Genomic DNA, 26,734 nt, shown 5'->3' with positions numbered 1-26,734 from the left:
ATGACTACACTGCCCTCTAGATGACTCCCCATTGAATCTGGAGGAATCCAGTTCTTTTAATGAAGAATTTGATCAAGAGGTTCCAATCAAAACGTGAGAGAATATGTGTACACCCATAAGTCTAGAACAACTCTCATGAGTTTAGAATTATTACAAAGCAAAGTAAGAAGAGAAGAAAAAAGTTTTTAGAAATACAAAAATTCATTAAAACGAGAGTGCTGAAAAGAGATGCTACCTTGTCAGAAAAACAGGATGCCGTTCCTTTATATCAGGAACTGAAAGTAAAAAGTCATTTAGATATTTTGAGAAACTGAATTCCATAGCATTCGCAGCAACTTCCAATTTCTCAGGCCCACCCTCCATAAGCTGTATGAAAAGCTGACTGGGGTTCGATCTCTAAAATATTATGCATGACAAAATTTAGCACATCAAGCTCAATGATCGAAAAACAACATTCATGGAAGTGGAGATGATGCCAATTTAAAAGCACTGCTTACATGCTCAAATCTGTAAATGTTTTCATCATGCAAAAGCACACAAGCGTTTGCATGATAAACAACGTCTATGAAACCACCAGGAGCGCGAGACTTTTCATATGAATACAAAGCAAGCAGCTTGTTGGCCATCTCATCAGACGCCACAGCTTGAAGCTGCAAACAAATGGACAGAACGTTTCATCAAAATCAGAACCACACGTCAGCAAACATGCAGACCCTTCAAGTAGAGTTTCAAACCAAGTACCTGTTTAACAAGTTTGAAAATCAACTTATCCAAAGTAAAGAGGACGTAAGATTGTGTTCCGATAATAGCCCTGCAGTCATCCTCAAACTTGGCATTGTCTGCAGATCCGTCTAAAAGATTGTACAGAACCCGCATAAACCTGGATTTCCACAATAAAAGTAGTAATAAATGATCATAATAATGCAAACGGGTAAACCTAAAATACTGCAGCTGTAACATGTTTAAGTACTCACTTGCCATACAGGTCAGGAGACGTAGTATCCTTGGTACTTTTCCACTTTTGCTCTGCTGCTGTAGCATTGATCTTGGCAGAAAGTATCCTCTCATAGAGTGTCTGTAAGCATGCTCATACATAACAAATTCTAGGAGTCAAACGACAAGAGCTTCAATAATAGGCTGCTGACCAAAGATAGCTTGAACAAAACCAGATTAACCAAAACCTACTTTGTTGAAAAAGTATAGCTCACCTGGTGAAGCCTAAATAGTACGTATAAAGTATCATTTCCATAGAACACCATGGAGTCTCTGTCTGAAGCAGAGTTCAAAACAATGGAAGGACTGTGAGCTGCCAAGGGCATGCATGACAGGAATGATCTGTCTGAAGATGCCAGTGAAGTCCCATCACCTTCAACATCATGAGCATCAGCCATTCCTTCAGCCTCACCTTCACTTTCGTTCTTCCCTTCATGTTCCTCATCCTCATCCTCATCCTCTTCGTGATCCTCACGTGAATCATCTCCATCTCCAGACTCAGTACCAGAAACCTCTTCACCAGCTTCTGAGACATTCTCACTATCTTCACTTGTTTTTTGTGCACTCTCTTCTCCTTCATCATCCGCATCAGCATCGTGTTCACCTTCAGCTTCCCCATCACATTCTCCATCTTCATCTTCTTCTGGCCGACTTCCAAAAACGTGATTAGGAACACCATCTTCTAACATCTGCCCTGCTGCTGTATTGCCAGTCAGCGACCTGAGATTATCTCCAGATCCATAGTTCCCAGTGTGTCGTTCCTCCAATTCAGGAGATGGTGACAGTTCGCCTTCTTCTCTTTCTATCCGTCCTAAAGATGCACTGCGTGCAATTTCTTCCCTGGAACACTTCAATCCTTGAGGATCAACTTTTAACTCTGCCACTTTGTTCTCTCTCCTTGGTCCACTTGACCTTCTATCTACATCCTGCAGTTAAATATCAAAAAACGGAAAAAAACTTACCATATACTCAATATACCAACATCTGAAATCCTATATGGCAACAGGAAAAGCAAGCATGAATTACTTTAAAAACAAAAAAGGAAAACATCCATTATTAATCTTATTAGTCATGTCCCCTCTACCAAGGTTTTGCAATATACCAACCTCTACAATAGAACTCTCTCTCTCTTTTGTGCTACTATCGTGTCCTCTATCGGAGTTCACATGATTGGACCTTGAGGTTGTAGCACCTGAAATTGAAATAGCACAAGGACTTTAAATCACTAAGTTTCTGTGGATAAAAGAGCAACAGCAGATATTGTTTTTGTTTCAGAAGTAGGTAATACAATCAAATCCTTTCTACTAACTGTCACAGCAGTCACAGGTTAATTTACCCAGCGGGAGCTCACGACATGTTCCGGACATACCTATTTCGAGACCAGACCGTTTCGCAGTACTATCCCCGAGCCTTTCTGAACCATTGGTGTGTTTTGAGACACTGTGCATCTCTGAAGTGCCTGCATGTGATCCTGAAACTTGTGCCTTGTCTTGCTGAAGGTTCCCTGCTATTGCATTGCTGTTTTTGTGTCCACCAGGTCCAAAAGTATCAGTCTTCATCTCATCAGTAAGGGATGCCAGTGAAGTAGTCCCTTCATTTGTAGAAGCAGCTACATTTACACCAGATCTCTCCATTCTTCCAGCCTCAATTTTGCTAGAAGCTGTTGTGAAGTCATCTACAGCAGGTGTAACATGTTTCATTTCAACTGCTAAGCCTAGCAGCTTCTTATCCACATGACCACCTACTGCAGCACTACCATCACTTTCACCATTGCTTAAGCCACTTTCTTTAGCTTCAGGAGGCTTGATTTTGGCGACCTCTTCAGTGTCCTCTGCACCATGAGGTCTGGAGGGCACACCAAAAAATGGCTCAATGAAATCTGTCCACAACCGCATGATTTTATCTGACTGTTCCATAGTTGTGCACATCTCATCGGCTGAATATTTAATAATCTGATACAGGTCCTCATTTATGCCAGGATCCAGATATTCAAATCTCAAGTCAGGGATAAGTGGCCTTCTATTTCCTGCTGCAATAGAGAGAATAACATCGTCATCCTTCCTCTTTTTCTCATTGAACTCTTTGATCTCAGCCAAGAGTGCTGTAGGACACGAAACATCAACAGTTTAGCTTTGGAAAGACAAAAAACATCACTCCATTCCTCATAACCAATCGTATACACGACCAAACAATCAAACGAAGCTTAAAGTTGTATATAATGGAAATTAATTAGATTCAAATCCTCAAACGAGATGTTTTCCAAGGTGTATAGAAGTTTGAAAGAACTTCAACATTATATTTTTCAAAAACTTTTATTGAAAAAAGACCAAGAGACATTAGTCTATCTAGGTAAAGAAGTCTTCTCTTATAGTCTTGAGAAGCAAACTCTTGGAATTGAGGAAGTTAAAGGAAATGGCAAAGGAGGAAGAGGAGGAAAAGGAAGTGAGGGAAGCAAATCACGATCAACATGTGAGATTGTAGGAGAGTTAGGATAATCCCATAACATAACTTTAGATTTTCATACAAGGATAGGTATATGACTATGTTGGTAAAGAGGAATGTTAAAGGACTTGATATGAGTTCTCCACATCATAGGGTTCGTTTTAGAGGTTCTTTTATTCTTATGATCAGTTGATTTTCCTTCCAAATTAGAAACTCACGAGGTCAAGCAACCTTGTAAAATCCTTTGCATTATTAAAATGGGCCTCTATATGCTCAATAGGAAAGCAACGAAAAGATTTGAAACCAGATTTTGCCATTGCCGCATATAAGGGTTTTGAATTCTCAATCAAGGAAATCTACCTATGAACTTTTCTAGCTTCCCTATCATGTTCTTGAAAACGAATAAAAGCCGTCCGATACGTTTGTCCTACATAAAGCATATTACTACTATGTATAATATAGACAACATAAATTACTTGTGTGGTATGATTAGGACTAATAGGAACAAAGTTCTTAAGATGCTTGTTTCTAAGATGTCTTAGTCTATTAAGAATGCTTATGTTATTATTTGTATAATGAGTGCTAACTAATAAAGCCTTAAAGTTAGACCAATTAATGTTACCTTTCAAAATCATGAAGATTATTCATGTTTGACCTAGCTAAAAAGTTAAACCTTTCTCTATATATGTTTCTTCTAACTTTTTTGCTTTGATTTACCGAGCTAGACCCAATCAAATCATCTCTCAAAGAGACAAGACCATCACTGGCATTTCCAATGTTGTTTGGTGAGGTCAGGCAATCCAACATTGGAGAACTTACTTGCACTCTCCCTGCCCATCCCAAGGCAATTTCTCCCTTACGGTATTCCATAACTCTGGCAAGAGCAAGACTAGTATTTACGGGGGGGGGGGGGCGCTTGCTTGCACTGTCGTTACTCATCCCAAGGTAATTCCTCCCTTACTACTACAAGGTGGTACATCACAGGAGCCACATGACTTCCCAAGAGACGTGTATCGCTAAGCCAATATACCCCCCAACCTATCGATTACAAGCCACCCCAAGGCCACTGTAAGAGCTTTTTCATCCTAGAAGGACCAAAAAAGAGAAAGAGAAGAGAAAAGTTACAAAGATAAAATAAAATTTTAAAAAAAATAAAAGTGGAGAAGAGAACAACACTACCAAAGACAAGAATTGAAATAAACAAAAGGATCACAAAAAGCTATTGAGAGCAACTAAAACAATAAGCAAAAGCTTACTTTTTTAAAAATAAGAATAACAATCAAAAAGATAAATCAATTAAAAATTTTAAAAAAGAACAATGAAATACAAAATAAAAATTTTAAAACAAAATGAAAAGAAATATATATTAAATAATTAACAATTTTCAGCTATTGAGGCTTCTGCACCTACATAAGATAATTCGATATAGTTTGAACCACTGATCACAACTTGGACCAAAATTCAAAGAATTTGCATGTTCACTGATCACAACTTGGACGAAAATTGAAAGAATTTGCATGTCTATCTATCTATGTATCTATCTATATCCACTTCACCAAACGACAAGTACCACTGCCACACACAAGCAAGCAATCCTCCATCTGGAACCAAAATGCCTGCTAGCAGAGCATCCTGCCACATAATGCTAGAAGGTCGGAACAATTGTGGTGACAACTGCGGAATCTTCATCGGTCTTCTCTGTCCTGCCTACCAGGCCTTTCACGTTTCCTCTAAGGACACGACCCCGAGTAGTGACCTCTCTAGCCTTGAGCACTTCCTTCCTGCATCGGTCTTCATGTTTCTTCCCTTATTCATAAAAGCTGCCAAAGCCTCCAAGCTACCACGCTAGGAAGAACTCTGAAAGCACTCCTCCTCATCAAGCACCATAGGTACCAATCCCTCCGAACTAAGTGTATTCATCCTTCCACTGGTTGTCAAGGATGAATAAAATGCGGGGTACTGGGAAGAAAGATAAGACAATAACGTAATGGCCATGTCCTCAGATGAAATCTCCTTTCCTATCTTAAGGATCTCTTGCTGAAACTCTTGGAGCTTGTTGAAGTGTTCTCGCATGGATGATGACTTTGTGGGATCCAACACTCTCATCTGAACTTCGAGAGAGACGCTCTTCATGGGAGAAGTTCTATTGTACAAGGACGGGAAATGCTACATGGGAATTGATGCCTTTGCCTAAAGACAAGAATGCAATTGGCTGTAAGTGGGTTTATAAAGTCAAGCACAATACAGATGATTCTGTGAACATATACAAGGCAAGATTAGTTGTCAAGGGGTATGCACAGACATATGGCATTGATTATGAAGAAACATTTAGTCCGGTTGCAAGGATGGCAACCGTAAGAGCAGTCATTGCTATGGCTGCATCAAAGGGATGGTCTTTACAGTAGATGGATGTAAAGAATGCCTTCTTGCATGGTGATTTGAGGTCTTCATGGAGCAGCGACCAGGTTATGTTCATGCTGTTCATCTTGAGTTTGTTTGCAGGTTGAAAAAAGCCTTGTATGGCTTGAAGTAAGCACCTAGAGCATGGTCTAACAAGATAGGATAGTATCTTGTCACTATTGGCTTTCAGATTTCCAAGGCAAATTTCTCACTTTATGTGAGAAAAACAGAGAAAGGTATTATGCTGCTTGTCATTTATATTGATGATTTGATCATCACAGGGGATAGTGATGAAGATATCCTTCATGTGAAAATGCTATTGAAGCAGAAGTTTGAGATGAAGGATTTGGGAGAGCTGTGTTATTTCTTGGGCATTGAGGTGATTAAATCACCAAGTGGGATACAGCTCTTGCACAGGCAGTATGGATTGTTTCGCTATCGTCATGTGCTTAACATTATTAATAATCTCAGTAGTACAGTTCACGAAAATGAAAGAAGGTACCCTTGCATTGACCCGATCTCAGAGTTGAGCCTCGAAGTGTCCTCCATGTCTCAGGTCTTCAGCCAACCTTTGGCTCTGCTACAATGTGAGAGTGCAGCGGAAACAAACACCAAAGGAGAGCAAACCCATAACCACACAAACTGCCTCCGGAAAAGGCCCTCTACTGCTGGGCAAAACCTCCAAGACTGAGATGGTACGACAAAGGAGGAGAGGCCCTATTTATAGGGGCTCCCCTACCACGGACCCAAGGTCGAGTGTAGCCCGACATGCAGGTCCGGTCACCGACATGGTTAGGGGCGCTTAGTGTTGGAACACTGAAAGGAAAGAGTAGAGTGGACACAAAATCAGAATACTTGCTTTTAGAATGAAGAAGAGTGAGGTCCTTAAGTAGGCACCTCATACATGCTCACTGACATCACTGATGACTTCAGAGCTCCACAATCATCTCCTCAATCTGCTCCTAGATTCTCTCAATCATCCTATGTGGCTCTCCACCACCTAACTGTGCTTGTGGGCACCTAACTGTGCCTCTAGCACTCACACATAGAAACATAAGGTGTGCCTGAGGCATACACCTTGAGATATCCCAACAAACCCCCCCTCAAGGAAATGCCTCAGGCTATGTCAAGGATACATTCTAGTCTCATAGTTTCTCATGCCATCTCATGGTGGTCAAGGATAAATCTATGGCTAGGTTCTCATGCTAGCAAGGGTTCCCTTGGGTGTAACGTAAACAGAAAGGGATACAGAAAGACCTTCCAATGGTTATCTCCCCTACATGTACATGCACACAATGTCTGCAGGAGGTACCATGGAACAAAACATACACATGGCCTACATCATAAGGTGACCAGAGGTGTTTACAAAACACACAAAACACAATAGTTTATTTTCATTCATTTTGGAGGACTATCCAGGCTGAGTACCTTGACATAAAAAGAGAGATCTGGAGCATACATAGAGATGTTTAAAATGCATAATCTTCATGGGATGCCTCATCTTGTGGAGGCAAAATATCCATGTCAAGGCAAGGTCTTACCACATGGGCAGTGTCTAGTGCCTTATAAGATGGTACTATGATAGAACAAGTGGATCTGAAAGTCATATCCTTCAAAAGAACAATTATCTTGTCATCTCCATAGTTGTGTAGAGAAGCATATCTTAGGTATCTGACCTTCATCTTTTTCTTGTACTTGGAGTCAAATAAAAGTGCCATGAGAGGGTAGATCTCTGTAGTTGCTTCCTTTTTGGCAACCATTGTCTTGGCAATCTTCAACAAGGAAGTCAGGTTGGCATTTTCATCCTTTGTAGCATAACAAGACATTGCTTTATGTTTTGGCTTTTCACATATTTTGCATAAGCAAGCCATGAGAGGCTCTAACCTTGGGTAGTGTCTTCTCTCTTATAGGGCTTAGAATAACAACTAAAATGCTTCAAAATATAAGCATTTAATGTAGCAAAGTCTTGTGACCAAATTTCAAACAATGATGCTTCTTTTTACGTGCTTCATAGAAGTGGCTAAAATGAATACTTTCCAATCAAAACCAGGTCTAGCAATCCAAAACAAAACTGAAGCAACACTTGTAGTGAAGTTATTGAAAGCTTCAAAAGACCAGAAATGCTAGAGTAGCATTTTATGTAGCATCATTTTCAAAAGCTTGTCAAAACTGTCAAAACTAGAGAGCTGAACTTGGCGGGCTTATAGCACACTCTTCAAAGCAAAAGAAAGGGGGCTTTCTGAGGCAAAAGAAAGCTGGTATACCACAGTAGAACCTCTGGGAAGAAGAGGCAAAAAAACGCGTCAGGTCGCCTTCTCCTTCTTCAACAAAGTCGACTGGTTTTTCTCTGTTTTCTCCTTCAATATGCAGCCATTGCTGCTCAGATTTCAGCACAAGGTAGCTCTAGGTATGGAGAAGCTTGCCCTGAAAGGAATTAGAGAAAGAAGAAGCAGGCGCAGAGAAAACGCAGCAAGAAGAATCGACGAAATTCGTACAATGGCGACCAGCAGAGCTTGAAATTCTTCAATTCCTTGCAGCCCGAAATTCGCCCCAACAAGAGGGATCTCCAGCTGGAAGGGCGTGGGAAATGGGTGAGAATCGGAGGAGAACAAGCTCAAGCAAATTTTTGGAAGAAGAGGGAGAGATGGTGAAGAAGAAGAAGAGGAAGAAGATGATGATGTGGCAGAAATGGGCTCAAGGGGGATCAAATGGCTCTGATAGAGTGGACACAAAATCAGAATACTTGCTTTTAGAATGAAGAAGAGTGAGGTCCTTAAGTAGGCACCTCATACATGCTCACTGACATCACTGATGACTTCAGAGCTCCACAATCATCTCCTCAATCTGCTCCTAGATTCTCTCAATCATCCTATGTGGCTCTCCACCACCTAACTGTGCTTGTGGGCACCTAACTGTGCCTCTAGCACTCACACATAGAAACATAAGGTGTGCCTGAGGCATACACCTTGAGATATCCCAACACTTAGGTGGTGCCTATGTGGCGCCCACTTGGAGGCAACAAAGAGAGCCTGGAGGGCGGGTTTACTGCCCCACAGCCCTTGCCTTGCCCAAAACCTATGTGCCTCCATGGCAGCCTGCAAGTAGCCCCAAACTACCTCACAACGAGGGCTCAGCCACAACAAAGGCCCTCACTCTACATATGATACATCAGGAGATGCTAAAAATAACAAAGTGCCTCGTAGTGTGCATGAAGAGATTGGACAGCCACATTGAAGCATCACATGCTCTAGCAAAGAGAATGAGGCATTAAGAAAAACAACGGGAGAGCACTCAAAGCACTTATGTATAGGACTCCAAGAAGGGAATTGCAAGGGCTCCCAACTCAAGCACTCCAGATACCTTCAGGAGAGGAAACGCAATCTTCAAGAGGGGTCTTGAATAAGCTAGGGAAGACGATGGGGGACTCAAAGAAGATGGAGGTGACAATCGAATTGAGACACATACTTGGAATACAAAATCTTGGTGAGCAAATATACGCATGAGAGGCTCATTACAAGACCTTTAAGGAGAGCCAAAGATGTAACAAGGTTGGAACTAAGGAGGACGTGGACAGCCCCCGAGACACACCCAAGGATTCTATACATAAGAAGTTCAGGGTGGAGCAAGCCGAAATTAAAAATATACCTTTGTAAGACTAGAATATAGTCAAGCCGAACTTGAAAATTCCTAGAGAGTAGGCTAAGATGACTCAAGGAAGAAACCCTTGATGGTCCCTTCCTTGATGGTCCAATTCAAGGACTCCATAATTTGCCAAATCAGAAATGTTTGATTCAATGTGAGGCACTTTTATAATGTGTAAACCACTATATTCAGGTTGTTCACGTTTATCGTATATATCAACCTCTAATCCTATGGTAGATTGAGAAAGTCTAAGATCTAAGAAAACACAAGAATCCCCTCTTGAAGTGCAGTTCAATTCACGAGAGTCACGAGGATAGATTCCTTCTCCAAAAGCTCTAGCATCTTTGTACATAAAGTCTTGAAAGTTAGGAACAACTGGTACAAATAAATCATCTATAAAACGCCTAACTTGACTAAGCTTATGTAAAATGATAGGGCAGGTATTGATAGAAATAAGACGTTGCATAAACTCAAATTCATAAGTGAAAGATAAAAGTTTGCTAAAAAGACGGCACAATTAGTGCCCATGGGGATTCCTATAACTTGTTGAAACAAAGAATCACCTATTGTGATGTAAAGATTATCTAAAAGAAAATCTATCCAAGAGCAAACATCTTCTACACTTACTACCTTTGTGTATCTTTTCTTTTTAGAACCTATGTCATGATCTTTATTTTTTAGCAACAAAAAGTCAAAGCATAAGGCTGTTTTCTCAACTTTTAGCACTTTGCATCTATCTTTGTCAAATCTCAGCTTGAAAACTTCAACCACTAGCTTTTTAATTCTAAACTTCAAGTCTTCCAGCTCAATCTTTGTGTAAAGCGTGGTAAAATCATAGATTTGAAGGAGAATAGGAGACTTTTTCCTAAATGCTTCGAGAGGACTTAAAAAATCTTACAACAGGAATCACTCCTACAGAGTCATTTAAAATCCAGCTTAAGCTCGAGGGGACATCTGCCTCTTTTAATAAGTCCCTCCAAAGTTCATGGACACTAGGCAACATGGCTTTGAAGCAGTAGCTTAGCCATTTAAAGACATTCGTCAAAGTAGTCTCACAAGCAGTTGCAATAAATCTTGGCTTTTTTGGAGTTTTGTGAAACTTCCAAGCAGCACAAAGAAAAGGTATGCTTGGATTGCAAACAAACCCAGAAGACTTGCAAAAACTCTCATGTTTTGAGATCAAATCCTTTTGAGAAACTAAGGCAGGGGCATAAGTTTTGGTAGACGAGTTCACTTCTCTCAAAAGACATTCTAAGTAAAACTTTTTGCAAATAAAAACAAAGTTATTGGAACATTTGTCCACATAAGAAATGACAAAATTCCTATGGAATTTTCGAAGAAGAGCTTCATCTTCTTTAGAAAGATGGTTACTTTTCTTTGAGCAATTAACCGAAGGGACTTCTTCTAGTTTCAAAGCAACTTTCTTCAAAATCTTCCCTTTCAATTCTGATAAGATATTTTTAACTCCTAAACATTCTTCTAATTGCAAAACAAACTTTGAGATTCCCTTATCGATAGCTTTTAAAAGGCAAGACTCCTTAAAAGAGCACAATCGAAATTTCGTGCCTTTCATGAAAAGATCTCTTAGGTTACTAGAAAGCAAAATTGAGGTATCAGTTGTGACTACATGTCCTAAATCAGCATCAATAAAGCTTTGGAATCTCTTACTTTTACAACAACAAGGTTCTTTAAGGATAGAAGATTTTGAATGCTCTGAAAGCCTTTTACCTATCTCTCCATAGTTGAAAGCCTTTTGTCCTAAAATTTTTACATACTTCCAAGCTACTACTGGATGCTTCCAAATTCTTCTCACAAAATGAGGGAGAGAATCCATTACTTCAGGAGACTTCAAAATGGAGTTTAAGCCTATCTTGTCAAGTGAAGGAGAAGTAAAAATACAAATCAAGAGTTCCTTATTTAGATAGACTTATTTGCTTTGAAAGGAAGCTTTTACTTTTAAGAAGCGATCCAACGAAGTTTTAAGTTGTATATAATGGAGCTTATTTAGATTCAAATCCTCAAAAGAGAAGTTTTCCAAGGTGTATTGAAGTTTAAAAAGAGCTTTGACATTATATTTTTCAAAAACTTTTATTGAAAAAAGACCCAGTGACATTAATCTATCTAGGTAGAGTAGTCTTCTTTTATAGTCTCGAGAAGCAAAAACTCTTGGAACTGAGGAAGTTAAAGGAACTAAAGGAGGAGGAAGTGGAGGAAGAGGAAGTGAGGGAGGCAACTCACGAACTACATGTGAGATTGCAGGAGAGCTAGGACAACCTCATAACATAACTTTAGGTTTCCATACGATGTTAGGTGTATGACTATGTTGGTAATGAGGAATGTTACAGGGCTTGATATGAGTTCTCCACATCAAAGGGTTCTTTTTAGAGGTTCTTTTATTTTTACGAAGAGTTGATTTTCCTTCCAAATTAAAACCTCTTGGGAAGAAAGTGTGTAAAGTTCTCATCCAAAACAATTCACGAGGACGAGCAGCCTTGTAAAAGTCCTTGGCATTATTAAAATGGCCCTCTATATGCTCAATGGGAAAGCAACGAAAAGATTCAAACCCAGACTTTGCCATTGCTGCATATAAGCTACATATAAGGGTTTTGAATTCTCAATTAAGGAATTCTTCCTATGAACTTTTCTAGCTTCCCTAACATGTTCTTGAAAACGAATAAAAGCTGCCCTGTAGGTTTGTCCTACATAAAGCATATTACTACTATGTAGGTTATAGACAACATAAATTACTTGTGTGGCATGAATAGGACTAATAGAAATAGAAGTCTTGAGATGCTTGTTTCTAAGATGTCTTAGTTTATTAAGAATTCTTATGTTATTATTAGTATAATGAGTGCTAACTAATAAAGCCTTAAAGTTAGACCAATTAATGTTACCTTCCCCAAAATCATGAAGATTATTCATGTTTGACCTAGCTAAAAAGTTATACCTTTCTCTATATATGTTTCTTCTAACTTTTTTGTTTTGATTTACCGAGCTAGACCCAACTAAATCACCTACCAAAGAGACAAGACCATCACTAGAATTTCCAATGTTGTTCGGTGAGGTTCAACCATTTGATGTACAGATGGACGCTAGTGCCTATGCCAATGGAGCAGTGTTGGAGCAACATGGTGCATTCAAGGGACGCTAGCTGAAAAATGGACTAATGCAGGAGTACTCTAGTGAGAGTTACAGAGGATGGTGGCGGCAACTATATGAGTAAAAACCCACCACTCATGTAGACACTATTGATTTGACCTCTAATCTTATCCTACTCTCCTCTTTCCTGATCCTAAGTTCCTCCACACTTGCTTCCTCTAACCCCTTACTCCCATCTCTTTTCCTTTGCCGTGGACTGCCATGTGAACCCAAAGCAACTCTAGTATGCTGGCTGGTAAAAGGGCCAATTGCTCATTGGAGCAGTTCATCAAATGTACACTTGTGGGTTGTCCCAAGCTAGATGGCTCCATCTGAAAAGTGCAGAAGATCTCTAAACTGGAAGACGGCCTCAAGTCTGACAAAAAGGTGCTCGGAGGTATAGAGAATGCGTCCCGAACACTAGGTAATCTTCATATTGGGAAGCAATACTAGGGAGCACGGTGTTCAAACTGAAACGGTCTGAAGCATTAATATCCAGAAGTGCGTCGAGCATCTGTCATAAAAATTCTGGGGGGTGCACAGAATGCATGTTGGCTGTCTAACGGATCCCCATGTTGCGGTATAGGCTGCTTGTCTTTGTCCGTCAATGCATGTGCGCCAACTTGGCTGAATTGCGAGTCCATCTGGCGTGAGAACTAGTGGCCAAGTTGCTGCCCCAACTGTAGAGACGTATCTGTTAGAAAATACCCAACAGAGGGTACACGCAGCGGAAATAATGCCCAGGAGCTCACACAGTGTGCGGTGTGGGTGTGGAATCACAAACTTCTTTACTTATGTGCATTCAATAGGTGTGCAGACTCATCAATAGACAATAAACCAAACTAGATAGAGAAACCACCAAATAATATATTTCCGTCCACAACTATGGACACAATACAAGAGAGACAGATCCTGAGTCCCACCAATGGTGTGGTCCTCTGATCTTACCACAAAGTCCTTCTCCTATCTGCTGGCTATCTCTAGACTAGAGTCCGCGTGCTCCACCTCGAGCGTAAGTAAACTTTCTGTCTAGAATGATCCTCTCCACCTTGCTGTCTGGAAACCAGCCTCCTGGCTAAGTCTGCAGCCCTGCTAGCACCTCTCTATCCTCCTGAATGTAGGTCCAGAGGGTGGCTGCCTGCTGCTCCTTTCTGCTCTGGAATTGCTGCTGCAAGTGATGTTGAAATGAGGCCTGAATGGCCTCTTTATATAGGCCCCAGGGGGGGCTGATAAAAACCGACCAGTCTGTGGCTGGTCCAGCCCTATAAGGCACACAACCCAGGGCTTTCTGGCCCAAACTTCCAGGGCCCTTTGGCCCTCCTTTCAAGGCATATATCCAGCCTATAAAAGGCCTGTTTCCTGCCCACTGAGAGCCACTTTTCCTGCTGCAGATCTGGGCCTGCACTCCCTGCAATGTCTGTGCCTCTGCCAGGCCCTCTTCCCAGCCACGTGTCCTGCGCCGTACGGGTTCCTTGTGCTGGCTACTGCTTCGCCTTTTGCTACTGCAGATCCATCCTAGCTCCACGTACCCACCATCTCTATGATGGCATCCAATCAGATGCCCATGTGACAGACACTCAAACCCTAGGTTCACCCCCCCCATGCTCTTCTCATTTGGGGGCTTACACATGGGGAGGTGACCTTTCCAACAGTATCTTGAACTATGGAGAACGCCTCAAGGAACTGTGTGTGCATATCTACAGATGTAGGAAATATGGGCCGAATAGGAACGTATGTGCCACTAGTGGGTGCACCCACTTTGGTAGGCATTTGCTCATGTTGAGCAGCCTTAGATGGTGGATGTAAGGGCTCTTCAAAACAAGGGACATGCTTGGGTGCCATGTTGAACTGTTACATGAAAATTAGGAGGCTGAATGTGGCAGCCAGCTTCCTGCAAGAAAGTCCCAATCTAACAGACCTGGCTGCCCCCACAAGTGAGTTCTACAGTGGTGCAATGAAGGAAAGTAGACTCAATGAGGTCGGCAATGAGTAAAATCTGATATAATAAGCACCTGATATTATTGTGCAGATGTCGAGGGAGAGGCTTGAGAGAAAGGTCGATGAAGCTTCGAACCATTTAACAAATGGGGCTTTTAAGAGCTTATAGAGGCCCTCCTAATTGGGTTGTAGAGACCCTTGGGGGGAGGGGGACATCTAAGTCGCCTAAGACACTTAACCTAAGACCACTAGGACAGCTAAGGTAGGTAGAACTTTTTTGAGTTAGTCTAACCTAACCCAACCTATGTTATTTGTGCCTAACCTAATGCAAACTATGCTTAGCCAACTAACCTAATCCTAGCTAGCCTAACCCGTGGTTAGGTAATTGTATCCTAACCTAACTGTAACTAATCCATGCTAACCGTACCCACACTAACCAATCTAAACCAAACCAAACCTAATTAGAATACTAACATATTGTAAGGTTGCGTAACAAGGCGACGGTGTGGCGTGGTAGAGAAGGTAATGCAGTGGAGAAGGTAATGGCAACGGTCGGTGGAGCAAGGATGGAAATGTATAGTTGTGCTTTCTAGTATTTTTGCCTCTTTGTAGAAACGATACATAAGTGTAAAGGGCCATTTAGCTTTTTATGTTTTAAATAAGAGAGAGAGAGAGAGAGTTTTTGGAAGTTTTTGTTTCTTGACTTGCTTGTTTATTTTTGCTTAGTCACTTGCTTCGTTTCTTCTTTATTTCTTGTTTTCATTCTCTTTTGTTTATTCGACATATTTTAGTAAGCACTTGGTTTGCCCAAGAGACTCTGCGGGTCTTTAGAAACCCAGTATAGCTGCTTATGCTTGGGCACTAAGTATGTCTTCCTTTTGTTTTTCATAAAAGTTTTTGTTTACCTCTTTTTTCTTCTCTTTTATTTGCTTTGTAGATTTTTGATCTTTAGAACAACAAAAATTCTAAATTTGTATGATTGGACTAATTCTAGTCTTACAAAGGTATATTTTTCTATCACCTTAGCGGACATGCAAATTCTTTGAATTTTCATCCAAGTGGTGATCAGTTGTTCAACTACATCGTTTTATCTTACGCGGGTGCAAAAGCCCCAACAGCTAATCTTATTCTCATTCATTCTTATTATTATTTTAATTCTTTTCTTTTTTGTTTAAAATTTTTTTAATTTTTAATTCTCTCTCTCTCTCTGTCTCTCCCCCTTAATTTTATTTTATTTTTAATAATATTTCTTAAAAAAGTTTTGTTTTAGTTACTCTCCTTGGTTTATTTCACTGTATGACCGCTTTTTTTTTTTTTTTAATTATTGGTAACTTTCCTTTTCTCTTTCTCTTTCTTTGGTGCTTCTAGGTTGATTAAGCTCTTACAGTGGCCTTGGGGCCCTAGCTAACCCTAACTGTAATCGCCAATTTGGGGGTATATTGGCATTAGCGATACATGCTATGATGAATTCGCCTTTTGGAAACCAACAGGGCGATCTCCTGGGATGTCATCTGGCTCATGTGACATTCTCTTGTAGTAGTAAGGGAGAAGTTACCTTGGGACGAGTAACGACTGTGCAAGCAAGCCCCCCCCTAAATACTAGTCTCGCTCTTGCTAGAGTTAGGGGATATAGCAAGGGAGAAATTGCCTTGGGATGGGCAGGGAGAGTGTAAGCAAGTTCCCCAATGTTGGTAACTGCTTCCTTCAAAATCGGTCGAAGGCTGTAATGGCTTCTGGAGTAAAGCGAATGGGTGTTTCTTACTCTTGACATCCTTGTAGCAAGTTGTACTGGGGATTGCAATCTTTGCCACATCTTTGTTATGCTTCAAGTACGCTAACAACATGCTAGACATGCAAAACTCATGTGCTGTAGTAGGCACCCCCACCCTTCACTTTGGCTGGGTCCAAATGAACACCTATGGGAGTGATGTAGCTCAAATAGTGCACCTCTTCCAAAACGAAGCAGCGCTTCTTGTTGTTAATGTACACAGCTGATTGTCCCTCAAAGGATGAAGGACCCATTGGAAATGAACTAGAGCCTGAAGAATTTGATGTTATTGGAAATGCATGCTGTATATCTTTGGAAAAAATCAATAGACATATTGATTTCCCAATGAGAGGTTTAAAGATTCTTAGCATCATGCGATTGAAGGGCACTGGTGCGCTGTACCCAGTGAAGCCACAGGGCATACGAACAAACTCGTTCTAGGCCTTCTTTGTGCGGAAGGTTGACTTTGGAATATATGGCTCATGAATCCGGGGGAGGCAATGACATCAGCAACAGGTGTTTATGTCAGCAGCTGACATCAGCCAACTATCAAAAGGCAGTGACATGTGGCGGGTTGGCTGACTGCCAGGTCAGCTGGTCTGTCAGTTCCAGTGGGCTGACTTCCCAGTTCCAGCGTATACAAGGGGGCTCACTCCTACTATTTGGGGATCAGACTTGGACCAGGGCTCCTCAGCACCCGCGTTCAGTGCAGCACCAGCAGGACCATCCCAGTGGCAGCCAAGGAAATGATCCAGCAGCAGGAAAGATGGCACAGTGGGCGGGCAGATCTCCACACTTGATATCTTCCACCGATTCTGCCTCAGTTTCAACACACGTACCCACAGCAGCAGCACGTATTTTGTGTGCGCTTTTCACAGTTCGATCTCTATTCCAGTCAGCAGTCAGTAGGACACACACACCTCTCTCTCTCTCTCTCTCTCTCTCTCTCTCTCTCTCTCTCTCTCTCTCTCTCTCTCTGTTTGTATGTATCTATACACACACACACACACTCTTCTTCCTATTACATGTTTGGTATCTGAGCAACAAGCCATATCTGGATGAGCTCATTTTTATGGAATATATTGCTAGTCGGCTAGGATTTTTGTATGGTTTTCAACCGTGTCGCATCTGCAGCAATCCTTGATAATAATTCTACTCACATTTTTTACAATACTCCTCCCAGGATGACCCATTCCAACAGATGGCTTCATCCACATTGATGTTTCTGTACAGCAAGAGCTACATGCTAGGAAATTTCTACATATGCACAATAAGAGGAGCCGTGAAACACAAAGATATGCCCACTTTGTATTCAAGGTCACACTTTATAAACTCATTCAACCACAACTGTTGCAGGCAGGCACAGTTCACACCCAAATTTCCTCAAAAAATGCTTAAACAAGGGAGCTGGTCAGGCAGGTGCACACTAAAGAACAGGAATTGGCATAAACAAGATGTTGCAAAGTAGATTGAAGCCTCAGCCGATACTTCTCCGTATACAGAGCAAACAGATACTCTTTGATAAATTATATAACCAAAGACCCGAAGTAGAATATATAACCACAGACCCTGAAGTATATTTCCAATACTAATTAACATGCTCTTCAAAGGCCTAGAAGGATTATGTACAGAAAGTAAATACCTTTGGTGCTTAGACTCTTTTTATCTTGTTGTTTGAAGTAGAAACTTCTGTGGTCCAAAGACTTGTGATAATTTTTAGCATACACTTCTGCCCATACTTTGTTCATGTCTGCCCGACACTTCGACCACTCATCTTGCTTCTGCTTGAGGCGGGTCAAAATGACAGGCAAGGCTACTACTGCATTCTTACGCAGGAGATCGATGACGTCAAGTCCATGGTCACCATAGATACGCTCAACACATCGAAGGTTGATAGCTACATTGTAATACACACATGTTAGTTTCTGGGAATGCCTGCATTTAACTCCTCACACCACAATTACATACAACGGTAACCCATCACATGCAACAGCCAGAATCGTATTCTAAACCACCTGTCAAGCAGTCTTCCACTTGAATCTGAATGTCCTGCTTGACATTTACATCCTGCATCTTTTCTAACAACTCTTCCATGCGCTTTGCTGTCACAGCAGTGGATTCCAGAAGCATGTCCAGCTCAAACCTAAAATGGTCAAAAGTAGTCACGAGTTATAAAAATCCGAGTGGAAATAGTTTTCTCCATGTCAATATAAGAAAACCTTGCATGAAGGCTCTGCATTCCAAGTTTCCAATCCCAGCTAGCTGAAATAGTGAAATGATACCTGTCGTCCTCACACCTAAACAAGCTTTCTTCATACTGATTCTTGCGCATATGCTTAAATGAATAATCTTCACTGCCGGATGTAACAGAGACCCAAATATCATTCAGCACCGCATGTGCCAAATCTGTGCGATGACTCACTACCGGTTTTGGGTACTGCAAAACCCCCCAAAAAAAGGTCATCCACAAGCCATCAGCTTACAGCCAGTTTACACACATCTTGATTGCAAGGAGTCTCTTAGCAGCCATTCAAACAATCAGCTCCACCATGTACGTCATGAATTGCATGTTACATGTGGGACTGCACATAAAGTAGGTGCAGGCTAGAGATACATGTGTATTTGTAAACAGGAAAATCAGGAGACTTCACATCGAAACAGAGAGGCCACTACAAAAAACCCCCGACTTTTTCACTCACCAATTAAAAACATGCAGCCCTTCCACACTAGAACTCTGGAAGTCAAAAACTAGGAGCTCCAGCATAGTGCAGACTTATGTTTAGAAGAACCTTACTCAGAACACCAGCACGACAAGAAAACTGAGACTGCTCGCATGATTCCATTCCTCACTAACTTGTACGTACATTTTTATTTATTTATTATTATCTAACTTGTACGTACATGATTGCATCGTTGAATTCTCATTCCTCTCTATAAGTAGACTTTCCATGCAAAATTACACATCATCTCACCAGGTTCGCAGTAATGCATTAAGCAATTTGAGGCATTGTCTTTCAACGAGGAAAGCCCTACAGTTCAAAAGCACTTACATTCTTTGGTAACAGCCGATAGCTAGGCGTGCAACGCTCACAATTTGAAAGATCTAGTTCAGATATTGGCTTCGTCATATATTTTTCTTTGTTTGATAGCAATGAGACCTTGTGATTGGGCACCTCTCTAGGAGGATGAGACAAAACCTTGTCTCTCTCTCTCTCTTTCTCCCTGTCTCTTTCCCGTTCTCCTCCATCCTTCTCCCTGTCTCTTTCCTTGTCCTTCTCTCTCTCTTTTTCCTTCTCCCTCTCTTTTTCTACCTTGGGCTTCAAAAGCTGTCCATCACCCAGCTCTGAATAGAACCAGAATGGTATCAGACATGTCAAACAATTATAGCAAGGTAAACCATTGGTAAATCAGTCAAATATGAAAAGAAGCGAAGATGTTCTGAGCTGGTAATAGAACAGAGAAAAGAAACCACTGTTATGACTTACTTTTGCTGACAACGTTTGCAAGATATCCCTCTGCCGGAGAAGATAAAGCATCACCAAACAACATCAGTACGGGGCTTAGCAAACAAATATTTGAACAGGCAAACACGGTGGCAAAAAATATATATTCTTACAGACATCAGCAAAAAACAGTTTGGTGACTATATCCCCTAAGTAGAGTCCCCCTTTACGTCAGTCGTATATCTAGATGAATCCAGGAACATGCCCAAACTCATCCTCTACAAACAGTTTTGTGATTATATCCCCCAAGTAGAGTCCCCCTTTAAGTAAGTCATGTGGATCCTTTTAGCCTTAATGATAGAGAAACAAATATAGCTTTCTAAGACTAGAATACATCCAATCATACAAATTCAGATTTTCTACCCTTGATGATAGAGAAATAATACTCAGATTTTCTTCATTTTCCTGTCTGAATTGAAACATCAAAATGTGCCAACCCCATGCAAACTCAAATTCTTGAACAAAATAGCATTTCAACAGGAAATGATACTTGCCATTGCTTTCACAATAGGTAAGAAAATCAGTGAAACCTTCAACAAGGTCTGGGAACTTCCCTAACAGATCATCAACCTGAAAAACGATAAATATAATGATCACAAGCCCAGCTTTGTTCCCAAAAATACAAACTTCTTCATTCATAGAATGGCCTAGACACTGTATTTTGTCTACTTCCTTTTGTCAAGGACAAAATTTACATGAACATAAGATGCTTAACGAGATGTCCATTTCAGCATGCATATATCTATAAAAGATAAAGGAAATGAAAAATAAAGGAGAAAAACGCCAAACAAAAGAGATCAGTCTTCAATGAGCAAGGTACTGTTGACACACCAGACTATGCAATTGCGCACGAGTGATTATTTCTTCACTGTACAAGTTTAAGCACTTCAAAAATTCTTGGTACGTATCATGGCTTCGCAGTCTTCCCTTGACCTTCTCAAAAAAGGCAAGCTTCTTCTGAAAACCTGCAGTAACCATGGCACAATAAAAAAGCTTTAACTGTGAACTTTTTGAATTAACAAAGTTCTGACCTTGAATTTCAGCATCTCTCACCTATCACACTTAACAAAGTTCCGACCTTAAATTTCAGCATCTCTCACCAATCAAACTTAACATGCCCGAACTATTTACTCTTTCCAAACAACACTCGAATCAATCAAACCAGCCAATTGGCACATACCCTTCGGGACTTTCTTTTCTTCCACTGAAGATGTAGGGGCAAGAGGTCCCACAAAAGCTTCCCCTCCTTCCCCGACCTGAGATTGCTTACGAATCAATTCACCTGCCATCCGAGCTGACTTACGTTTATTTGGCAGCCGCTGCATTGCATCCAGATCTTTCTCTCGTTCCTGCTCTGAATCCTTGTCGTCTTTGTCCCTTTCCTTCTGCTCCCTTTCATCTTTCTTGTCTTTCTCTTTGTCTACCTTCTTCCGCTGTTCCTTGTCAGACTTAATAACAACACGGTCATGCTGCTCTCGATCAGCCGGTTTCTCTGAGCTCCGATCACGATCAGCTGGTACACTGGCTGCTTTCTCCCTCTGATACACAATCAGAATTCAGATTAGACACCCAATTAAAACACTATCTCTAAGTGAAATCACAAAGTATTTACAATGCACATGAACAAACGTTCAGAGCATTGACAACGGGCATGAACAAACGTATCCCACCTTAGCAACCTTTTCAATCTGTGGTTGTCTGGGCACAGCTAATAGCCCAGTACTCTTATCATCTCTGCGAGGCATGGAGTTTGCTGTGACTTTTGGAAGAGGATGCACAACACCACTGGAATCTGGGAGGAAGTAGGTGAACTCCTCAAGCAGATCCTGATGCTCTCTAAAAAGAGCTGCAACCTGAAAGTCAGACCACCCCCATTCGGTCTTAGGTGAGTACTTGATCTTAAAATAGAAAGATTTAAGAGATTTGCTTGAACTACGATGCAGATTATTCCTGTGCTAGATATAGGTTTATTTTTGCTACGTATTTACAACAACAAAAATTACAGTGAGATATTCATCAATTATCATCTGTGGCTAATGAGACTTCTGTCCACATCAAATGAACTTTAATAACCATTGTCACCATTTGAGGACAAATCAAAGCGGTGGTAATAGCAGGGCACAGCAAAACCTCACAAGACAAAGAAACCAGAAAGAGGAGATCAAAGAAATGGAGTGAAATAGGTGTAGGATAGAATCATGACCTCTTGATACACTTCATTGATAGATTTGTTTCCTTTGCGATACATATTTAGAATTTCCAAAAATGCCTTGTAAACTTGTTCATCGTGTTGAAACCTAGTCTGGAACCAGAAGTACAAGAGAGTTTATGAGATACATGTAAAAGATACTGCCGGTAACCATCATATATACACAACAGGGCACAAACACACCTTGATTTTGTTGACATAACTTATAGCTTGGTTAAACTCCACGGGCTGCTTCTTTGGACATTCTTCGTCCAGTGGAAGAGTAATCTCATAGCCTTTTGGAAGGAAAGTGTTGAAGCCCAGGATGAGGTCACGATGGCCCTTAAACAGTTCCTTTACCCGTGTAATCACTCCTGCAGTGTTAATCCTGAACAGTAGAAAGATGGCAATATCAATTTCAAAAATTATTACTGTTGGCTGCTTCATCGTTCCAGAAGTCAGACGAAGAAGCATTCAACTACATTCAGCATCAATTAGAAGCAGCAACTGACAAACCTTTGGGCTTTGAAATCTTTCATCACTTCAAGGAACTCGTCATACTTTCCCTTCTTGTCCTTGAACATGTCTTTCACTGCTTTAAGATAAGCCAGTGCGTCGTCTGTTGTTAAGCGCTGAGATCCAGGGTTAGATTGTGCCGGGCCAGACCTGCGTTCCAAGAATTTGCACAGTTCTGTGAATGGACATATGGCAGCTTGAATTCTTATCTAAGATCGCCTAAGACTGTACAGACCACAAATCTTCAAGACATCCTACAAAGGTCAAGTAGAGAACAGAAAACTTGGCTATTGGTGTCAATCCAGCGATCCCGAGACGTCAGCAAAGCGAGAAAGACACAGTAGTACTCACGTTTCTCCACGCGAGGTTGCAGGCCGTTTCAGTTGCGGGCCTCCTGCATTTTCTTCCCTAGCGCGCTTCATGGTGTCGGAGGTAGTTACAAGGTTTGCCTTTCGGAAGGGAAAACCCAATACCTAGGACCGCGTACCCTCGTAGCAATTACTTGTCTTCTTGACCTGCCAGAGACATGGATCGAAGTCTGCCCTGGCAGCCACTTGACGTTTTGTCGCTCGCCTTCGTTATCACCGGCTTATTTGTACCAGACACTCCTTTAAGGCTCGATGTCATCCCGAAGAATAATATACAACATTAACCGAAGAGTAGCCAAGATGTAGCAGGCCCTGCCAGCCGCAGCGGACGATCCTTTCCGCAGCTCATTTTTTGCGTCATTTCCCAAGCCATGGAACATCTCGGACACGATACCATCGTCGTGATCTATACATATTCGTCAGATACGCATGCAGCTGTGGAGGATGGCCAACCGGGAAGAGCAAAGGGGCCACAGAAACAAAACAATGCGCACAGGCGATAAAATAAGTTGCTTGGAAAACTAAGCTTTTCAGCTTCAAAATGACTTACAAACACGCAACGACCGAGACGACGGCACCTTGGACTTGAGACGAGACAGCGGATCCCCAAAAAGAAGGTCCGCGCATAGAAAGCAATTATTCGCACCCTGGCGAGGAAGGTTTGAGATGGAGACAAGAAATTGGAGGGATGGAGAGGAAAAGAAGCGCGAGGCGGCCTAATCGAGAGACGAGAAAGGGGCAGCAGCGGTTGCGTAAGCGGCAAAGGAGAAACTTTTGGTTAGCGATCAAGCAATGGGGAAACTGCAAAACCGACAAGGGAGAGGGAGAAGGCAAGAGGGAGCAGAAAAAGAGGAGGAGGAGGAAGAAGGAGGAGGCGTTTAGAGGGAAGAGGAAAATTGCAGGCGCGCAACTGCAAACCGAGAGAGTAAAAACACACACAGCACTCACAGTTTTTCGGGTGAAAACAACGCAGCAGACGGGACGGAACAGAATAATAGCAGACGGTGGACGGAGGCAGGAACGATTGTCCACTGCGAGCGACAGAGAAAGGGGACGGAAATCGATCAAGGGAGGGAGGGAGGGAGGGAGGGGTACCGGAAGGTGCGAGCTTGAGTCGAATGTCGAGCGAATTTGGAGCAGGGAGGGGGAGCTTCGAATGGGGAAGGCGGCAGGGAGGGAAAAGGGAGTGCGGATCTCGAAGGGAGAGGCTATGGCGAAACGGGGAAGGAAGGGGGAACTGAGAGATGGAGCTGCGAGGCTATGGCGGACGGAAGAAGAAAGACGAACACACGCGGGACGAAGAAAATGGGTATGGTGAGTGCGTCGAAGGAAGGGGATGGTGGTTCGTTGGGAGTTTTTTTCGTGTTTACTTGGCCAGCACTAGGACGATTTTCAGAAATCTCAAATCCTAGGCAGCCAAGTGGCTTCAAAGGAACCGTGAGATGTAGGAAGCCTTTAATAGATGTGCTTTTCTTAATTTGTTGGAGCCATTAATAGTTATTTATACAGTCGCCACTATACTCATAAAAGAGGCTTGGGTACCTTCGTTTTTCATAGCTCCCTCTTATCCATCGCGTTACGTACCTCCCCGCCCCTCTTGTTCTGAGGATACATGAGGTTCGCCATGCCTACCTTGCTCGATGTTATCTTCTCCACCGTTGGCCACAGGCATGAAGTCCCCCTTTTTTGTTCTCTACCATCAAATCCTTCATTGCGGCTCCTTTGCATTCCTTTCTTTCTACTCCTCAATTCTCTGTTGTTAGTCTCCGATTCTGCATAATTCCTGATAGTCACGTTTGGTCTTGTAGCTTGGTCTTTCCTCTGGTTGCGGTACACTTCTATGTTTCAACGGTAATAGGTGTGGCTCATCTCCCGAATTGATCCACGACTGAAGCGCTCCTTTGCTTTAACTTTCTTTACCTTCTCCTTGCCTTAAGTTTGCAGGTCGTAGCAGTTCTACGTGACTGTGCTTTTGAAGGGAACGTGTTTCCTTGCTCGATGTTATCTTCTGCACCGTTGGCCACAGGCATGAAGTCCCCCTTTTTTGTTCTCTACCATCAAATCCTTCATTGCGGCTCCTTTGCATTCCTTTCTTTCTACTCCTCAATTCTCTGTTGTTAGTCTCCGATTCTGCATAATTCCTGATAGTCACGTTTGGTCTTGTAGCTTGGTCTTTCCTCTGGTTGCGGTACACTTCTATGTTTCAACGGTAATAGGTGTGGCTCATCTCCCGAATTGATCCACGACTGAAGCGCTCCTTTGCTTTAACTTTCTTTACCTTCTCCTTGCCTTAAGTTTGCAGGTCGTAGCAGTTCTACGTGACTGTGCTTTTGAAGGGAACGTGTTTCCTGCTTGCTTTCTTTCTAAAGTGATTGAGAAAGATGTCTTATGGCCTCGAACGTTTCCGCCACCTTGAAGCTTGCCATCCGCATAGCATTTTCTCCTCTTACGACTCATTTATCCTCTAGTCCTGTACTTGCTTGATCTTCTTGCGCCTATGCTTCATTCCGAGACCGCTTTATTCACTTCTATACTGCAAGCTCTTCTACTGATAGGTAGGTGTGTCGCGGTTCCTTTCTTTTTGCCAAAGCTTGCGGCTAAATATGAATTAAAACGAACGCTCCATAAAGCCATTTGTTAAGATATAATTCCTTCTGGTCGGGTGCGAAACAAAACTCTAAACAAGTCGTCTAAGTTGCCAAGAAATAGTTCATTTACATGAGTAAGAAACTGACGTATTTCCACCGGTCGCTTTCGTTTCGTGTATTAGTTATCTTGTATGTCTCGTATAGTTTCCTTCGAATTAGCATGAAAAGGTGCATACTAATAAAGTAGCTACATGTGATCAATAGACTATCCAAGAACCAATTATGCATGCATAGCATCACTGACAGAGAGAGGATTTGCAAGAACGTCGAGTTGTGTAAATTGTTGTCCTAAGCTCCATAGGTCGTCGCAAAGACACATGTCGCAGCTTTTTCTTGCATGTCCTTTATTTTGTTATGTACTGAAACTTGTCCTTGAAATTTTTAACTCTATCCAATCGCTCCCGTCCATTGGAATTGTTCGATCGCTTTCGTCTTGCGGATGAGCTGCAAAAGAACCACAAACAAATCTTTTTTTTTCCCTCGGATTCCTATTGCGAGATGTACTTCATCTGAATGAATTAATATTGACTAATCATGACTGTTTTTCAGATTCCAACATTCCAGCAAAGAAATAGGTGACTTCTCCTCGAGTTGTTGACGTCAGAAAGGATACTCCACGTAAGTAGCATGTACGGTCATTTCAATTCTTAAACATATCTGCACCATTTGTTGCTATGGTCCGCATTAATGCGCTACACCTCCAACACTGGAGGTGACTATTCGAAACGGGGGGATGGCACGTTCCCCTATGATATAAAATTTTTGGAGAGACATGTGCCGGCTCTCCACCATACATTGCGTATGGTTTTTTTTTTTTTTACTCCTCATCTTGAGCACGCACACTTCTTCGCACATTCTGTTTCCGCAAGGGAACATTACATTTGCTTGGTTCGACCAACATACTAATCATGTCTGCAACACTTCTGTTTTCGAGATGTTTGCAGCCTCCAAACGAGTCTCTTCTCCTAAAGGTACGCACAACAAAAAGTATTTGCTTCATTCGATTTATTTTATCAATTCTTTCACCTTCTAAACATAGAGGTTCAGTCCATTTTGTTTTTCCTGTTGCATTTAGACAAAACCACGTGAGTGAAATTGTAGCATGCTTGATTCGATTTATTTTATCAATTCTTTCACCTTCTAAAGATAGATGTTCAGTCCATTTTGTTTTTCCTGTTGCGTTTAGACAA

The 26,734-nt window shown here is 41.7% G+C and overlaps 1 protein-coding gene across 3 annotated transcripts in view; it reads right to left on the bottom strand.

Annotated features, from left to right (window-relative positions):
* Window positions 1-24,258, bottom strand: part of LOC147884135 (paired amphipathic helix protein Sin3-like 3) — a 39,020-nt gene extending 14,762 nt beyond the window's left edge. For 2 of the 3 annotated variants that reach the window (XM_087398228.1, XM_087398227.1), the window contains exons 1-21: window positions 23,992-24,258; window positions 22,880-23,331; window positions 22,529-22,678; window positions 22,217-22,400; window positions 22,028-22,126; window positions 21,495-21,677; window positions 21,005-21,362; window positions 20,656-20,789; window positions 20,319-20,394; window positions 19,807-19,836; window positions 19,372-19,664; window positions 18,604-18,758; window positions 18,337-18,464; window positions 17,964-18,218; window positions 2,363-3,094; window positions 2,100-2,185; window positions 1,209-1,919; window positions 975-1,075; window positions 742-880; window positions 498-650; window positions 236-396 (exon numbers count right to left, since the gene is read on the bottom strand). In XM_087398228.1, the coding sequence (XP_087254354.1) occupies window positions 236-396; window positions 498-650; window positions 742-880; window positions 975-1,075; window positions 1,209-1,919; window positions 2,100-2,185; window positions 2,363-3,094; window positions 17,964-18,218; window positions 18,337-18,464; window positions 18,604-18,758; window positions 19,372-19,664; window positions 19,807-19,836; window positions 20,319-20,394; window positions 20,656-20,789; window positions 21,005-21,362; window positions 21,495-21,677; window positions 22,028-22,126; window positions 22,217-22,400; window positions 22,529-22,678; window positions 22,880-22,950 (4,199 nt within the window). In that variant the 5' untranslated portion in view covers window positions 22,951-23,331; window positions 23,992-24,258. The remainder of the gene's footprint in view (window positions 1-235; window positions 397-497; window positions 651-741; window positions 881-974; window positions 1,076-1,208; window positions 1,920-2,099; window positions 2,186-2,362; window positions 3,095-17,963; window positions 18,219-18,336; window positions 18,465-18,603; window positions 18,759-19,371; window positions 19,665-19,806; window positions 19,837-20,318; window positions 20,395-20,655; window positions 20,790-21,004; window positions 21,363-21,494; window positions 21,678-22,027; window positions 22,127-22,216; window positions 22,401-22,528; window positions 22,679-22,879; window positions 23,332-23,991) is intronic. The other variant, XM_087398229.1, reaches the window with a different exon arrangement.
* Between the last annotated feature and the right edge of the window lie 2,476 nt (window positions 24,259-26,734).

This window comes from Dipteris shenzhenensis, chromosome 27 (assembly GCF_047967505.1).
Source record: "Dipteris shenzhenensis isolate YYH24624 ecotype China chromosome 27, Dip_SZ_1.0, whole genome shotgun sequence".
In the NCBI taxonomy this organism is placed as follows: domain Eukaryota; kingdom Viridiplantae; phylum Streptophyta; class Polypodiopsida; order Gleicheniales; family Dipteridaceae; genus Dipteris; species Dipteris shenzhenensis.
The sequence above is the reverse complement of the archived record's forward strand: the minus strand, read 5'-3'. Positions and strand labels throughout refer to the sequence as shown.